Source organism: Procambarus clarkii, chromosome 25 (genome assembly GCF_040958095.1).
Source record: "Procambarus clarkii isolate CNS0578487 chromosome 25, FALCON_Pclarkii_2.0, whole genome shotgun sequence".
Classification (NCBI taxonomy): Eukaryota; Metazoa; Arthropoda; class Malacostraca; order Decapoda; family Cambaridae; genus Procambarus; species Procambarus clarkii.
In genome coordinates, this window is record NC_091174.1 from 14,964,245 (window position 1) to 14,982,876 (window position 18,632).

At 42.6% G+C, this 18,632-nt stretch overlaps 1 protein-coding gene across 1 annotated transcript; it reads right to left on the reverse strand.

Annotated features, from left to right (window-relative positions):
- Positions 1-42: 42 nt before the first annotated feature.
- Positions 43-13,469, reverse strand: LOC123756343 (uncharacterized). Its single transcript, XM_045739412.2, has 4 exons — positions 13,372-13,469; positions 3,480-3,616; positions 2,396-2,632; positions 43-1,237 (listed from the first exon to the last, which is right to left on the reverse strand). Exons 2-4 carry the CDS (start codon positions 3,552-3,554, stop codon positions 905-907), a joined length of 645 nt encoding a protein of 214 aa, XP_045595368.2. The 5' UTR covers positions 3,555-3,616; positions 13,372-13,469; the 3' UTR covers positions 43-904.
- Positions 13,470-18,632: the final 5,163 nt, after the last annotated feature.

Consider the following 18,632-nt stretch of genomic DNA (forward strand, 5'->3'; position numbering starts at 1 on the left):
TATTACAAATTTACTACAATAGGGGATAAATAGACAAACACACACACTTATTAATGTATTGTAGTAAAAGCAATGAAAAGGAAAGTTTAGCAGAACTGGAGATTATTATAATGCAGATATTAAGGCAATTTAAAAAATTACAACTATTTAGAACAATAACATTTACTTAAGTAAAACATGTACAAATTAGTACTCGGTAAATATTTTCCAGCTCAAGGTTTACATAACTCTTGTTATTTGGATATAAATAACACTTCTCTGTTTCCATCAGTTATTTTCAGTGGAGACTAAAATCTCCCCCACATGAGGAGACTTCAGTGGGTACCAAGAGTCCACAGTCCCGGCTTGCTGGCGGTGACTCCAGCCCCTGATAACTTGACAAGGATGCCGGGTCAACTGGGTTCAACTTATTTAGGATACCATGTAGCTCGTCCAGGACACAGGTTGTCTCGTGTAATATCCCAGATCACCCGTATAGGCTCCCAGCTGACCTGTTTCGGACTCTTGACATCCTGGCTTATGTCCCAGGTTCCTTCTATGGGTTACTGAGGATTTCTTTGGGATCCACGTCACTCAAAATTCAAGATTACTCATCTTGAATAAGTGAAATTTTTCGGATTTCATGGAGTGCGTGGAAATGGATTTTTCTACTTGGCTTAGTTGGCTTACCAAGAATGCAGTTATATTTAAAGGTAACAGTGACTTCTGACTATACAACAGTGCTACTCTTAGTGTCTACATGGCTCCTAGAACCCAAGAGATCATGCTATGAAGGGGAAATCCTGAGTGAGAAAGAGGAATGGAGCCAAGAAGAACGAAAGATAAAAAATAGACTATCTGCAGACAAGAGCAGGAGAAGAGAGAAAGAATAGACGAGAAGAGAGATGGAAACTTATAATAGCATTTAATGATTTATGTGATCTTCACAAGGGTAGTGCCAGGGGTAGTCACAGTCCTGAGTGACTGGGTTGAAGACCATATGTTCGTCGCCATCCATGGGACACTCCGTGATGATAGCATCCCCATAGTCGCACTCGTAGTAGGAGTAGCAGCTTTCTTCCATGGGTAGATTTACGTGAGGGATGAGAGGGATTGATGAGCACTTCTCTGGAATGTAATCAGGTGGCGGTGGCGTCATGGTGGTCGTTGTCGTTGTGGTCGTTGTCGTTGTGGTCGTTGTCGTGGTGGTCGTGGTGGTTGATTTCTCAGGAAGAATCGGTCGGGGAGGACAATAGACCTAGGGATGAGCAGAATCATCATATTTAATGCATATATGAATCAGGCTTTCTTGTCCACACTATTTCTCCCTCTCTCCCATCCTTTATTGATTAATTTGATTATTTAGTTGATTTTCTACTTTTTACTCATACATTAAAACACACAACTCCAAAATACTGTTACTTAGAAAAGGAAAACGAAACGGGTTTTAATAGAAATATGACCATAGACAAATATTTTAACTAAGTTTGAAAGCCATAAAACATATAATACTCATAAATATTATGTCTAAAGTCACAAATCTATTAGAATCAAATAAGCCAAAAGAAAATATAACATATGTTAAAGGACGAGAAAATGTTTAAATGATATTGTAGAGATGTACAATATGAAACTCCATCATTTGCAGGTGATATTACAAAGTTCATTTTAAGAGGGCAATTAATTCAGTGAACTGAAATTAAACACAAAACCAAATTCAGTTGAAATCATATAAATAAAATAAAAAATAATGAAAAGATACGAAGCTATTGTTAAGTTAAAATATATAAAGGCAAAAAAGGGGCAAAAAAGATATATTTTTGAGAGCATGCAAAATCAATTATTAAGCACAAAGAAGCCAATATTTAATAAACAGAAGCTGGTTATACAAAGAAGATAGTATTTTGTCTAAAGAAAACTAGTGTTGCGCATGGAGAATCTAATATTAGGCTTAAAGAATCTAGTATTAAACAAACGGACGATAGCATTAAGAATAAAAGAGCGAGTATTAGGCATAGAGTGCGAATAATGAAACAATAAATCAATTAATAGCAATAAAGAGGCTGTAATTAGGAACGAATCAACTGTATGAGAGAATAAGTAATAACTATATGAAACAGGTAAGTCGTTAGAAGGTATTTCCATGTTAAGAATTGTAATTAAGTGGTTGACGCTAACTCAATTGATATCTTGAAATATAAAAAAATAAAAAATTTCTACAACATTCATTTAATTAAAAGTGGGTTGATTTGCGGGCTTTGGATCTTACTCTCGACCCCAAAAACACATTTTGATCCCACTAAAACATCAAAAGATTAAAAAAAACTCAACTTTAAAACTAGCGAGAGAGATTGAAGGGAGAGATGATAAAATGTTGGAAATTATTACAGACATGATCCAGGATGGGAAGACTTACGTGGGCATAATCGTCGCAGATTTGCATGGCAATGTCCCAGTACTCATCAGCAGGACAGCACACAAGAGTGGGCACACCATCTACACACAAGTAATACGAGGTACAGTCGTGCATGTTGGTGAAGATTGTAGGATCCGGAAGGTCGATGGCTGGGCACTCACCAATATCAGTGGGGACGCCAGGATATTCAGGTTTACCCTTCACGCATCCCGGACCTATTTCATCCTTAACCTGTACCTGCACAAGAAATGTGATGAGGATATCGTAAGTTATAATCGTAGAGAGAGGAGAAGAATCTAAATAGCTTTTTACAATTCCTGCTTAAGCGATATTACTGTCATATACTAATTATTTATTAATATTGCTTTATTTATTTTTATTTATTTTCATTCAAATTCAAATTTTTGTTCCAGATTATTAAGAGTAGCATATTATGCACATTACATTTTCCTGCGAGGTGGGGGTAGGAGGGACCGCATGAAGGGTCGAGGGGCGGGGCAAGAGGGGGGTCCAGGGGCGGGGCAAGAGGGGGGTCCAGGGCTGGGGCAAGAGGGGGGTCCAGGGCCGTGGCAAGAGGGGTCCAGGGGCGGGGCAAGAGGGGGGTCCAGGGGCGGGGCAAGAGGGGGGTCCAGGGGCGGGGCAAGAGGGGGGTCCAGGGGCGGGGCAAGAGGGGGGTCCAGGGGCGGGGCAAGAGGGGGGTCCAGGGCTGGGGCAAGAGGGGGTCCAGGGCTGGGGCAAGAGGGGTCTAGGGCCGGGGCAAGAGGGGTCCAGGGCCGGGGCAAGAGGGGTCCAGGGCCGGGGCAAGAGGGGTCCAGGGCCGGGGCAAGAGGGGTCCAGGGCAAGAGGGGTCACGGCCGGGGCAAGAGGGGTCCAGGGCCGGGGCAAGAGGGGTCCAGGGCCGGGGCAAGAGGGGTCACGGCCGGGGGCAAGACGGTACACATGGGGTTATAAGTGAAGGAAGTAACGTGTCAGGCTGACGAAGCTGGGTGTGAGGTGGAGCGAGTGAAGGCTGGCCTGAAGGGCAGGGGTGTGAAGGAGGGTGATATAGTGCAACATGAGGATACAGAAGTAACACAGTACTCACCAGCCAGGAGTCATGGTCAGCGTAATAGGCAAGAGAGAGCGCTGGCAGAGCCAGAAGCAGCAGCAACCGAGTCATCTGGGAGTCAGGAGATACAACACACGTTATGGAAATATTCAGTTCCGGAGATGACGGAGATTCTGAAAAAAATGACTAATATAACGTAATTTTGAACAGAGCAACGATGTCCAATCCTTCCACCGTGCACTGGGGGATCCTACCTGCATTCCATTGAAAATGTCATCGGCTAACAGGACGGGAATTCAACAGAAGTAATCCTCCCAGTTCTTTATGTCACCGAAGTATCTGCAGTTTTCACTAATGGTAAACATACAGGGTATTTCCAACTAGGTGGTTGACAGTCAACATTTCCCTAAATATCTCACACTCAAATATACACCGCGACACCCAGGGCAGATTGCTAAGGAACGAGATTACAAGGAACATTCCTTCAGGGATTAGCTTCCCTTATGACCCAACTCAAGATTAAAGAGGATAACAAAACAAACCATGCAATTTAAATCATAATTTAATAAAACAGGTCATATTCAGATAAGTGAACGCTCCTCCACACTGGTCCAAACATTAATGTGGATGGCAGAGGCAGAATTCAATAAAAATGTCAAAACATTAAGGTTAGTTGGTGACCAAACCACACATCAGAAGATGGAGAAACGACGACGTTTCGGTCCGTCCAGGACCCTTATCAAATCGTGTTATCACACACGACTTGATAATTAAGTCGTTTTTATATCACAAAAAAAATCAATATTTTGTTGTCCACTACTGCCGTATACTTTAAATTCTTTTCATAATTGTTATATCATATTATTAGATACAAATTACCAGATAGATGTCATATCTAAGTAATTGTAGGAATTTTAAGCAAGATCCAATTTCTTTATATCTATATGGTGGAAAACGCCATATAACTAAAGCTGCTCGTATTTTGTGTGAAACTTTCATTAAATTACGAATACCTTTAAGTGAACATTTATTTTATTAACCATCTACTACTAATCCTAGTTAATCCATTTACCCAGAACTTTACTACAAAAGAAATGATGCCATTCACTTTTCTACTTTCCCCTGAGACCAGTTTCTTTATATGCTTTATTATTTCCTCTGCTAATTATTTAATCCTTCTTCTTTCTCAATAACACCATAAAGACGCACGTTAGGTTAATGTCACCTCTCTCTCCCTCCGTTGTTGTTAAGATTCAGCTACTGGGAACAAAAAGTTCCAAGTAGTACGGGCTATGGTGAGCCCGTAGTGGACCTACCTGGCACAGGAGCGGGACTAACTTGCTCTCCCTCTCCTTATTTGAAGAGTTTGGAGGCAAAATATCCCCCCCCTCCCCTCAGTCTATCCGGACAACCTGTTTGTCTAAATTCCAGGAATATCCTTGCAATGAAAGTTTATTCGTTTTGCAGGAGTGTTGTCTGGGCTCTTGTCTGGGTGTGGGGCAGCCTTTATTATCTCCGGGCGCGTCTGCTGCCTCGGGAACATCTGTTTAGTGTCTGCCTCTGCGCACCGCCTTGGGAAGTGCCACCTGCATGCCCCCCACCTTGCGTCCCTGTTCCCATCACGGAAGGCTGGCTCCCGGTGACAAGGTTTCTCCACATAGGTGCTCGAGTGCACGCGCACACACTCGCGCACACGCTGGCTCTCTCTCTCTCAAACACACACACACACACACACACACACACACACACACACACAAGGGACGATGAACGCAACTCGAGGTTCCAAGAGGTCTTCACAACAGAACAAGGTGAGGGCACTGTGCTAGGACAAAGGGAAGTAAACCAGGCGGCCTTGGAAGAGTTCGAAATTACGAGAGAGGTGGTCAAGAGACACCTGCTGGATCTGGATTTTAGAAAGGCTGTTGGTCCAGACGGAATCTCGCCATGGGTACTGAAAGAGTGTGCAGAGGCACTTTGCTTGCCACTCTCCATAGTGTATAGTAGGTCACTGGAGACGGGAGACCTACCAGAAATATGGAAGACGGCGAATGTGGTCCCAATATACAAAAAGGGCGACAGGCAAGAGGCACTGAACTACAGGCCAGTGTCCTTGACTTGTATACCATGCAAGGTGATGGAGAAGATCGTGAGAAAAAACCTGGTAGCACATCTGGAGAGAAGGGACTTCGTGACAAATCGCCAACATGGGTTCAGGGAGGGAAAATCTTGCCTGACTGGCTTAATAAAATTCTACGACCAGGTGACAGAGATTAAGCAAGAAAGAGAGAGCTGGACGGACTGCATTTTCTTGGATTGTCGGAAAGCCTTTGACGCAGTACCGCATAAGAGGCTGGTACATAAGCTGGAGAGACAGGCAGGTGTAGCTGGTAAGGTGCTCCAGTGGATAAGGGAATACCTAAGCAATAGGAAGCAGAGAGTTACGGTGAGGGGTGAGACCTCCGATTGGCGTGAAGACACCAGTGGAGTCCCACAGGGCTCTGTACTCGGTCCTATCTTGTTTCTAATATACGTAAATGATTTCCCGGAGGGTATAGGTTCATTTCTCTCAATGTTTGCGGATGATGCCAAAATTATGAGAAGGATTAAGACAGAAGAGGACTGTTTGAGGCTTCAAGAAGACCTAGACAAACTTAAGGAAAGGTCAAACAAATGGTTGGTAGAGTTTAGCCCAACCAAATGTAATGTAATGAAGATAGGTGTAGAGAGCAGGAGGCCAGATACAAGGTATCACCTGGGAGAGGAAATTCTTTCAAGAGTCAGAGAAAGAAAAAGACTTGGGAGTTGATATCACGCCAGACCTGTCTCCTGCAGCCCATATCAAGAGGATAACATCAGCGGCATATGCCAGGCTGGCAACATACGAACGGCATTCAGAAACTTGCGTAAAGAATCATTCAGAACTTTGTATACCATATATGTCAGGCCAATCCTGGAGTATGCAGCCCCTGCATGGAGTCCATATCTAGTCAAGGATAAGACTAAACTAGAAAAGGTTCAATGGTTTGCCACCAGACTAGTACCCGAGCTGAGAGGTATGAGCTACGGGAATTAAACCTCACTTCGCTGGAAGACAGAAGAGTTAGGGGGGACATGATTACCACATTCAAGATTCTGAAGGGAATTGATAGGGTAGATAAAGACAGGCTATTTAACACAAGGGGCACACGCACAAGGGGAAACAGGTGGAAACTGAGTGCCCAAATGAGCCACAGAGATATTAGAAAGAACTTTTTTTAGTCAGAGTGGTTGACAAATGGAATGCATTAAGCAGTGATGTGGTGGAGGCTGACTCCATACACAGTTTCAAGTGTAGATATGATAGAGCCCAATAGGCTCAGGAATCTGTACACCTGTTGATTGACGGTTGAGAGGCGGGACCAAAGAGCCAGAGCTCAACCCCCGCAAACACAACTAGGCGAGTACAACTAGGTGAGTACACAGGATCCAAGAGTCGATGCTCGATCCTGCAGACACAAATAGGTGAGTACACACAGACACGGTATTCATACATGAATCAGAGAGGGAAATCAAGGTGGACTATTCCTGTTACTATCCCAAGATTAAACACAATTTGCACTCCCTACAGCTGACATTTTGATGTTCGCTATTGCTCCGTCCCTAATACCCTAACTCAATTAAATATTTGTTTTGCTTCGCTTACTGGCCTACTTCTAGTGTACTCTTCTCCCCTCACATGTACTTTGATGACTCCCGCCTCCTTCCAGTGCTGCAGTACTCTATACGTCACCTCCCTCACCCTATTACACCACCATTACCTATTTTCTCTTCCATCTCCTCCCTCTCACATTTCTCATCATTCTCGTATTCACCATCATCATCAGTTCCAATCCTCTTTTTTCCAACATTTCTCCCCTTTCTCTTCTATTCTACTCCCCCCCTCCCTTCCCTCAACTTTCCTTAACTTTCTCCTAATTATCTTTCCTCCTAGATCTCTCTTTCTTATCCATCGTCAGTGTCTTTATCCCTTTCACCTTTCTCTCATTTATCTTCCTCGTTTAACATTCATTCATAACATTATCTCTCCTCCACTTCCCCTTTGTTGTTGTTATAGATTCAGCTACTCGGAAGAAGTTCCAAGTAGCACGGGCTATGGTGAACCCGTAGTGGACTTACCCGGCACAAGAACGGGGCTGTAACTGTGCCTGTCCACCTCCCCTACATATCAATCTTTATATTCCTGGTCTCATGCCTCATCGCCCCTTTTCCCATTCATTCCCTCTAAACCAGCCTCTCTTATCCCCAAATCTGTCACGGAGTTCAGTCGGAAGTTGCGTTATACAAATGTTGACCAGACCACACACTAGAAGTTGAAGGGACGACGACGTTGTCGTCCCTTCAACTTCTAGTGTGTGGTCTGGTCAACATACTTCAGCCACGTTATTGTGACTCATCGCCTGCTTATACAAATGGTGATCGAATCCAAAACAAAGGGAATGAGGTTCAAGACGAGGCCTGTGACGCAGACTTCCCGATGTTGTAGCCACATAACGTAGTGTTAAATAATGTTGCAACATTTTGGAGAACGTAATATATCATGAACGAAAACAGGAAGAAATGGAGGTTTAACCTTGGAGATTAAACGGGAGTAAACGTTTGAGGAAGTCACAGGCGAACACACAAATGAGAATACAAACAGTCACATGAATCATATAACCAGGTGGAAGGAAGACTGCGATAGCAGTTGTGTACAATCCACCAGTTTTCAACAACGCCAAGTCAGAATTAATAAAAGAAAAACGGAGCAGAAACAGACATCTCAGCTTCCCACATAAATATTTTCATTGATATATCGAAGGGATATTAAATGCCTCAAAGAAACTATGCATTAGCCGCAATACGTGGATAGTAAGGTTGATAAGACACCACACACACACACCCTAAAATGTCAGAGGAAATACGAACAAGAGAAGCAGACAGCAACTAGAACTAACTTCGTCATTACTTAGGATGGAGTAGACTGAGAGAATAGACAGTTAAACACGACTAATAGCTAGTTGCCTCTTATGTACTGTTGCTTGAGTACACATATAATAGAGACTGTAGGGATAGGTGAATAGTCGGCCATTATACCGAAAATGGAGTATCAGCATCATGGAATTGTGTTGATGTGCAGAGCAATGAAGACAAAACATATCTTCATTTAATTATGGAGTATTTACCTTCCATATACTTGGAAGATTTTCTTAAGGTTATCTTGAGATGATTTCTGGGCTTAGCGTCCTTGCGGCCCGGTCCTCGACCAGGACTCCTTTTTGTTACACCCCCTCCCCCAGGAAGCAGCCCGTAGCAGCTCTCTAACTCCCAGGTACCTATTTACCGCTAGATGAACAGGGGTATCAGAGTGAAAGAAACTCTGCCCATTTATTAAAAATATAGACTCTATAGTAGAGATTGGGGGCTAGTGGAACACGACATAAGAAAAACAAATAAAAAAATGAAGATAATCAACAAGGGCCGTGATGAGGATTCGAACCTATGCACTGGGTATTCCCAGATGCACTATTTAAACAACTATGCCACGACATGTGAAAAGAATTGTAACTTTGGTTACTACTGCACTCACTAGGATTCCCGAGGCTTCCACTCAAGCTGAACCAGGGTTTCACTTGTAGCGAGTACAAACAATATACTCACTCCAACCTCTCATTAGCCTAATGGCGTAGCTAATTAGCACTAATTACAGAAGCTATAATCTTTTCCCTAATTACAGGTAACAGTTCTTCCCTCCTTCTATCCTATTGGAGGAAGCTGAGGTGTAGTCAGCAAATATAAGCAAGCGATATGCGAATAGCCACTTACGGGCTATTCATGCCCGTGCCACCTCTTGGGTGGCTTAATCTTCATCAATCAATCAATCGAATAGCCACCTTTCTTGTTCCCAGAAGCTGAATCTATAACAACGAGTGGAGGCCTCACCTGTGCCAGGTAAGTCCACTACGGGCTCGCCATAGCCCGTACTAGTTGGAACTTTTTATTCCCAGTAGCTGAATCTTAAACAACAACAACGAATAGCCAATTTACGGGCTATTCATGCTCGTGCCACCTCCTGGGTGGCTTAATCTTTATCAATCGAATAGCCAACAGTACAACTTCCAAAGTTATTTAGTTACTTCTGTACAGACGCTTTGGATTTACTACACCTCTTCAACCTCAAGAATGTAGCACTCGGCGTGTACAGTTCCAACCGACCTAAAGACGCTACAGCTTCGACACAGAGCAGACAGCAGATTACGACCACATCGAGCTACAACGCTCTCGCTCCCCATCCAGTTTAGACACTCACGATTTCCCATCGAGCCGCCACGCTCTCCCTCATAGAGCTCCGCGACTCCGGACTTACTCAGCTCTCTGCTCTGCTCCAAGCTCCTTCTCACCGTCTTCGACACTGCTAACAATCGACTACTGTAGTCAAGGCTACTAAATGAACGTGAAACCCACTAAACACTATATCTAATCTTCCCAACAACGTAACATAATCGTACGTTATACACTCAATTCCTCCCATGCACTCTGGCTTTTGAACGAATTATCTATCAAAATTCTAGTTTTTTTATTTGATTTTGCTGTAATTTTTACAAACAAATTGGGGTTTAAGACAATTCTGGACAACACATATTCAGTCATATTATTAACACTGAAAAACGTTTCAATGCTTGCTTCCAGCACTGACTTTTAATGAAAAACAGTAACATTTATAGTTCTCGGAATTATTACATTACATTATATATATATATATTATATTATATATATATATATATATATATATATATATATATATATATATTATATTATATATATATATGTCGTACCTAGTAGCCAGAACACACTTCTCGGCCTACTATGCAAGGCCCGATTTGCCTAATAAGCCAAGTTTTCGTGAAATAATATATTTTCTCTAATTTTTTTCTTATGAAATGATAAAGTTACCCATTTCATTATGTATGAGGTCAATTTTTTTTTATTGGAGTTAAAATTAACGTAGATATATGACCGAACCTAACCAACCCTACCTAACCTAACCTAACCTATCTTTATAGGTTAGGTTAGGTTAGGTAGCAGAAAAAGTTATGTTAGGTTAGGTTAGGTAGGTTAGGTAGTCGAAAAATAAATAATTCATGAAAACTTGGCTTATTAGGCAAATTTGGACTTGCATAGTAGGCCGAGAAGTGTGTTCTGGCTACTAGGTACGACATATATATATATATATATATATATATATATATATATATATATATATATATATATATATATATATATATATATATATATATATATATATATATAAACAGTATTATTTATCAGACAATCGACTTAATAATGTTCCAGGACGGGACGGAACGTCGTCGTCTCTTCAATTTCTAGTGTGTTGTTTGGTCAACATATATATTATTTCTGGAGCTGCTGCTAATTAGTTGGGTTCTCGTTAACAAAAGAACAACGCAGGGAAATGTGTGGGTGCTGTTATCAAGTAGGTTACCACAGAACATTATGCCTCGAGTGTATAATTATTATTGCGAGTACTTTATTGTTGATGAGTTGTGTTCGATCAGAGTCAATCAATAATAATCTTCCGCCAACGGTCAAACTTTTCTGTTGATAATTCCTCTAATTGCTGGACAGTTTACTGTGCTTATCAGAAGCAACTTCAATCTCGTATCGCTGAGGAATTTTCAGCTTGCTTGTGTATCGTATATCTTTCTTGCTTGTGTATCGAGGTTGCTTGTGTATCGTGTATCTTTCTTGCTTGTGTATCGTATATCTTTCTTGCTTGTGTATCGTGTATCTTTCTTGCTTGTGTATCGTGTATCTTTCTTGCTTGTGTATCGTGTATCTTTCTTGCTTGTGTATCGTGTATCTTTCTTGCTTGTGTATCGTGTATCTTTCTTGCTTGTGTATCGTCTTAATTATATGCGCTGTTTAATGTATAGAAGGGTTGGTTGGATTCACGTTTTCCATCTAATCAAGTCGTCTTAACTGTATATTTAAATACCCTTATCTCTATATTACAGGGTTAGATTATATTATTACAATCAATAGTTTGGATCACACACATTTCCCGTATTTTCAACTGTTGATCACTTTTGGTTTTATCTGGTGATGTATAGCCAGACTCCAGACGACACGTCAAGTGAGAGGGCACGATACGTCAAGTGAGAGGGCACGTTACGTCAAGTGAGAGGGCACGATACGTCAAGTGAGAGGGCACGATACGTCAAGTGAGAGGGCACGTTACGTCAAGTGAGAGGGCACGATACGTCAAGTGAGAGGGCACGATACGTCAAGTGAGAGGGCACGTTACGTCAAGTGAGAGGGCACGTTACGTCAAGTGAGAGGGCACGATACGTCAAGTGAGAGGGCACGATACGTCAAGTGAGAGGGCACGATACGTCAAGTGAGAGGGCACGATACGTCAAGTGAGAGGGCACGTTACGTCAAGTGAGAGGGCACGTTACGTCAAGTGAGAGGGCACGTTACGTCAAGTGAGAGGGCACGTTACGTCAAGTGAGAGGGCACGTTACGTCAAGTGAGAGGGCACGTTACGTCAAGTGAGAGGGCACGTTACGTCAAGTGAGAGGGCACGTTACGTCAAGTGAGAGGGCACGATACGTCAAGTGAGAGGGCACGATACGTCAAGTGAGAGGGCACGACACGTCAAGTGAGAGGGCACGACACGTCAAGTGAGAGGGCACGACACGTCAAGTGAGAGGGCACGACACGTCAAGTGAGAGGGCACGACACGTCAAGTGAGAGGGCACGATACGTCAAGTGAGTGGGCACGATACGCTAACTCATAGGTTAAGCTCTTTTAATTTATTGTATGAAAAAATGACAACTTAGTAATCGATAAATAGGTTAGTGTATAGGAACAGTGTAACATATGTAGATGATGAACACTCTTGATTACAGTATCATGTTCACAACTGCCAACAGGGTCAGAAAAGTGTAAGGATTTGTTTGCTATCTTCCCCAACCTACGTGAAATTACCAGTAACCGATGTCAAGGGTACAGACACAAGCCATAACTGATGTCAAGGGTACAGACAAGCCATAACTGATGCCAAGGGTACAGACACAAGCCATAACTGATGTCAAGGGTACAGACACAAGCCATAACTGATGTCAAGGGTACAGACACAAGCCGTAACTGATGTCAAGGGTACAGACACAAGCCATAACTGATGTCAAGGGTACAGACACAACCCATAACTGATGTCAAGGGTACAGACACAAGCCATAACTGATGTCAAGGGTACAGACACAACCCATAACTGATGTCAAGGGTACAGACACAAGCCATAACTGGTGCCTAGGAAATAGACACCGGCCAGTAATGGTGCCTACAATAGTGACACTAACCAAGGGACAAATATATGTTTTATCCTCTGGTTATACATTCAGTAACAACGTAAATATCGAATAAAAATAATGCTTGAAATTATTTGCATTTCTATATAAAACTTGTAATATATAACAATATTGTTTTAAGCACACGTAAATTTAAAAATGCAGTTCGTAGCACAAACTCATTCAAGCACTTGCCACGAATACGGGTCATTTCGTACTTAACACTGTTTGCTAGTGGCTTTCGGAATGTGTTAAACATTTAACTGTAGCAGCTTAACCTAACGTAATCTAATCTAATCTCACCCAACTTAACCTAAACTTATTTAACCAAACTTAACCCGTTCTAAATCTTCCATAACTAACCGAACCCATCCTAAAAAAACTCACAATCAAACCCTACCTAGATCTACTTAATATATCCTAACCAAATGTTACTTTCTTATAACCTCATCCAGCCTAACCAAACTATGTACACAGGTTTAACAATTAGAGGGAGAGAGTGTGTGTACGACCTGATCTGATTCACCAACCACCCGCTCACCTGTGCGAGTCGTGGCGATGTGTAACACGACCTGTACGAGTCGTCGTAATGAGCGGAATTGGGGCCTTATCTTGCATATGTATACTCCTGCTGGTGGGTTGCCACCTACCCTATTTTACCGAGTATTAAATCAATAATACTTTAATATTCATATATTTAAAAACACAAATTTTCGAGAGTATAACGTTTCAGTGTGGTATCGAGAGTGAATGAGGAATATACTCCCAATGGATACCGTTGACTGAAAGCTACCGGCGTTACATACAGTTTACCATGTAATATGGGTCGCTATCAACCCACGGTATCCACACTTGGCATGTCCACCATGCGAGGATATATTCGCCGTGTGTGGGATAAGATATCGTACGTCTGGTTTAGCGTGTTGTCTTTATTGTTCACTGTCACAAACATACGTTAACTGGCTAGGCAGTGAGGACTCTCAGGGCCTGAAGCCTCCTCCGACGAATGCGTGAAATGTTTAACCACTAATTAGTTTTAAGGGTAAGAGAGTCTTTCATTCCAGAGAATGTTTGTGGGTGTGCGTGCGGTCATATGTAAAAATGTTTACCTAGTGTTGGTAAAACCAAACGCTTAAGCTTCTTATTCACGCCGTGTCGCTTTTCGGTCGACAAACACTATCATTGTCTTATGTCTATTCTGTTTTTAACGTCTCGTAATAAAAATAATATTTTATTTACATAAAAGTAGATGCATTTGATATATGAAACAGTGAAGCCTCTTTACAGGCTTCACTGCCTCTTTCTGAAGCAATAAAATGTGAACAAAAATTGGTAGCATAAAATTAACATTGGTAGCAAAATGAATAAAAAGTATGTCGTGTAGCTTTATTAAGGTCATTTTCAATTTAATATGTCCTGTACATTGCACTATTGTCTTGTAATGAAAATTAATCTTGAATAATAACAAATATTATGGGGATCGGAGGAACCACCAATGCTCGCATTACCTTCTTGCGCTCAATAACTTTCTTGAAATGTAATTTACAACTTTAGAAGTCGCAATAAGTTTTTTTTAATACTCCTAATTGCTTAGTGATATTGATCGGCAGCGCATCGTGTGATCTAGGGCACCCGGCCTTCACTAAGACACCTTGCATCTTTCTAAGGACTGTGCAACAAGATCAATACATTTTGCAATTCACTAAAGTGATAAGAAGTGGCTCGTTTTGGAATTACGTTTTCTTCGTGGTTATACGTTGTCACATTGTGGATTATTTTTACCCATAAAAATTATTTTTATGGATAAAATAAATTAGATTATTTTTTATCCATAAAAATACGCATAATGTCACATTATGCTTATTTTTCGTGGGAAAAAAAACGTACATTAAACAAGGAAGAGCTTCGTACAGAACTGAAGATCCTTTATGGATGGTCTCAATATTGACAACTTTCTGTAAACGGCGGGAGATTTATGCCCAGTGTAGGGGTAGGTCAGCGTGTGTGACTGACTCAGTTACTACACGAGCATGTGAGCTTGTTGACCAGACCACACACTAGAATGTGAAGGGACGACGACGTTTCGGTCTGTCCTGGACCATTCTCAAGTCGATTGAGAATGGACAATCGACTTGAGAATGGTCTAGGACGGACCGAAACGTCGTCGTCCCTTCACATTCTAGTGTGTGGTCTGGTCAACATACTTTAGCCACGTTATTGTGACTCATCGCCTGCAACATGTGTGCTTTTTACAATATATAAACCTATTTTTTTAAGTGATATTCTACTTTAAATATGTTCTTATGAGACTAATTACTCTAGTTCCAAACATAACCACTTACTTGGCAATCGCCTTCACTTATCTTCAAGTATTTCTGAGAATCTTAGCAAATCAACATATGCTTCGGTTCCCAAGCACCCCAGAGCCCTTGTGTGCGGGCGCGCATGCGCACTTGTACGTGAACTAGCGAGCGAGCTGCGCGTGTCCTTGGCGCACCTCCGTCTATTCCCTGTGCCTATTTCCCCATTACGTAATACATTGTTACCTGCGCAACCTGGCTTTCATCCGTGTTTGTCTAAACCCATTTGACTCCTATCAAGGCAGATGGGGGAGGGGGAGACCTTCGAAAAGCCGCCGGCTTCCTGTCCTCGTCGTGGCCACTAGTGTTAGTGGCTCTCAGGTAAATCAGGTTATAATTCACTCCTTCACTGCCCCATTGGAGCGACCTTTGCTATACTCTCTTTGATTTCACTCTCCCACCCTCTCTTCTCTCCCTCTCCTCTCCCTCACCCTTATCCCAGTCATGTGAAACAAGCAGGTGGGTCTTATCTCACATCTTGGGCAGCCCAGCCAGGCCCTGGGCGGTTTCCCAACGCTAAACATCTTTTTTCCTCTCTCGAGATAATTGCAAAAAACCTATTTGCATTCTGTGTTTACTATCAGCAGTGTTTATATATGGATACTGTTCTGTCTAGTGTTTTGAACAGTTTTTTGGCAATAATAATTATTAAAATGATAAGTTAAATCAAATAATAATCTTGCAATAATAACATAATTAGGTAATTAATAAGAATATAATAACAATACAGCACAATATATATTACAATTATAATAATAATATTCGATATAAGTTAATGTAATATTGACATTTAACTGCTTTTATATGTTACAAAATATTTAAAAATATTATGTATAATAATTTTATATTTAAAATATTAACAATATTGATAGAATATTTGTATATTAAATTATTGCAATTCTAATAATACACAGTTAATATATACGGAGAGAGTTATATCCCGCTTCCCGGTGTATTATATATATATATATATATATATATATATATATATATATATATATATATATATATATATATATATATATATGTCGTACCTAGTAGCCAGAACTCACTTCTCAGCCTACTATTCAAGGACCGATTTGCCTAATAAGCCAAGTTTTCCTGAATTAATATATTTACTATAATTTTTTTCTTATGAAATGATAAAGCAACCCTTTTCTCTATGTATGTCAATTTTTTTTATTGGAGTTAAAATTAACGTAGATATATGACCGAACCTAACCAACCCTACTTAACCTAACCTAACCTATATTTATAGGTAAGGTTAGGTTAGGTAGCCAAAAAAAGCTAGGTTAGGTTAGGTAGGTTAGGTAGACGAAAAAACATTAATTCATGAAAACTTGGCTTATTAGGCAAATCGGGCCTTGAATAGTAGGCTGAGAAGTGCGTTCTGGCTATTAGGTACGACATTATATATATATATATATATATATATATATATATATATATATATATATATATATATATATATATATATATATATATATACACATACACATACACACACACACACACACACACACACACACACACACACACACACACACACACACACTTTAGTCTGGACAACATCCAGGACTAAAATATACTTGCTGGTTGGTCAGTAAGCTTACTGACCAACCTTAATAACCCTTCAGAGGTTGATAGGCAGTAAGCCAAGCACAAAACTAATAATACAAAACATGTCATTAATAACCAAGATGAAGGTTATCTTCCTCTTCCCCGCGGTACAAAATTCGCCGTCTTACTTTAAGGTTTGATATCATAATCATGGTATAATTCAACATCCATTAATACACAAGATGTAGCGAGTGCTGAACATCTGTCCTGACTACACCTGTGTGTTATGTAGTCATAACACAGGCTTGGCACTCTACATGGTTACGTTACTACATCTATGGCAGATGTGGCAGGTGATCGCGGAAGAAATTAGGTCTGTCTGCGTGGGATCACTCGTCTGTATGGGGTTATCTCTCAGAATGTTCGGTAATACGTTTATTGCTTGTGATGTGTGTATATGTATGTATTAACACGATGTACTGAACGGGGTGAGAATAGCTTGAGCTACCTCCTCCCTTTGTGTGTATTTTACCTCAATAAACTTATTTCAATTTCAATTTCTGTATGGGGGGAGGTAGGGGAGGGGTCGCCCGTCCGTGTGCGGGGGTCGCCCGTCCGTGTGCGGGGGTCGCCCGTCCGTGTGCGGGGGTCGCCCGTCAGTGTGCGGGGGTCGCCCGTCCGTGTGCGGGGGTCGCCCGTCCGTGTGCGGGGGTCGCCCGTCCGTGTGCGGGGGTCACCCGTCCGTGTGCGGGGGTCACCCGTCCGTGTGCGGGGGTCACCCGTCCGTGTGCGGGGGTCACCCGTCCGTGTGCGGGGGTCACCCGTCCGTGTGCGGGGGTCACCCGTCCGTGTGCGGGGGTCACCCGTCCGTGTGCGGGGGTCACCCGTCCGTGTGCGGGGGTCACCCGTCCGTGTGCGGGGGTCACCCGTCCGTGTGCGGGGGTCACCCGTCCGTGTGCGGGGGTCACCCGTCCGTGTGCGGGGGTCACCCGTCCGTGTGCGGGGGTCACCCGTCCGTGTGCGGGGGTCACCCGTCCGTGTGCGGGGGTCACCCGTCCGTGTGCGGGGGTCACCCGTCCGTGTGCGGGGGTCACCCGTCCGTGTGCGGGGGTCACCCGTCCGTGTGCGGGGGTCACCCGTCCGTGTGCGGGGGTCACCCGTCCGTGTGCGGGGGTCACCCGTCCGTGTGCGGGGGTCACCCGTCCGTGTGCGGGGGTCACCCGTCCGTGTGCGGGGGTCACCCGTCCGTGTGCGGGGGTCACCCGTCCGTGTGCGGGGGTCACCCGTCCGTGTGCGGGGGTCACCCGTCCGTGTGCGGGGGTCACCCGTCCGTGTGCGGGGGTCACCCGTCCGTGTGCGGGGGTCACCCGTCCGTGTGCGGGGGTCACCCGTCCGTGTGCGGGGGTCACCCGTCCGTGTGCGGGGGTCACCCGTCACCTGCCTGTGTTCTAGTTCTCACCGACTCTCAAATTAAACTGTTCTCCAAGTACGCGAATCTAATTCGGGGCAGCTGTTAACTTCTGTATCCATAGTTGATAAAATCCGAGACGTAACCAGTAGCGAACCAAATGCATTACATCCAAACTAGGCCATTCAGACTCTACAACACAGTTGGGGGTGAACAAGGTGTTCTTCGAGGTTAAGAAGAACAGAACTGAAGCTTCCACGAAAGAAAACGATCAAACGAGAGGTCAGACGCGGCTATTTCCATGAAAAATCTAAATACATCGTTTTAAAATTATAATTATAATTATTGAAACTAGCTGTGGCATCAGGAACATAGTAGTAACAACTCCAGCATCTTGAAAATAATTAATAACAAAATGGTAAATCATTGGTAGTATAATTTTATCTATTCAAGGAGAATAACAAAGGTGAAGGG

What these genes read in the sequence shown, in the direction of transcription:
- LOC123756343 (XM_045739412.2), bottom strand. Translation starts at nt 3,554, where the DNA reads ATGACTCGGTTGCTGCTGCTTCTGGCTCTGCCAGCGCTCTCTCTTGCC. An exon ending in CTGACCATGACTCCTGGCTG is followed by an intron (nt 2,633 to 3,479) that starts GTGAGTACTGTG and finishes TTTCTTGTGCAG; the next exon opens with GTACAGGTTAAGGATGAAAT. An exon ending in TCTGCGACGATTATGCCCAC is followed by an intron (nt 1,238 to 2,395) that starts GTAAGTCTTCCC and finishes GCTCATCCCTAG; the next exon opens with GTCTATTGTCCTCCCCGACC.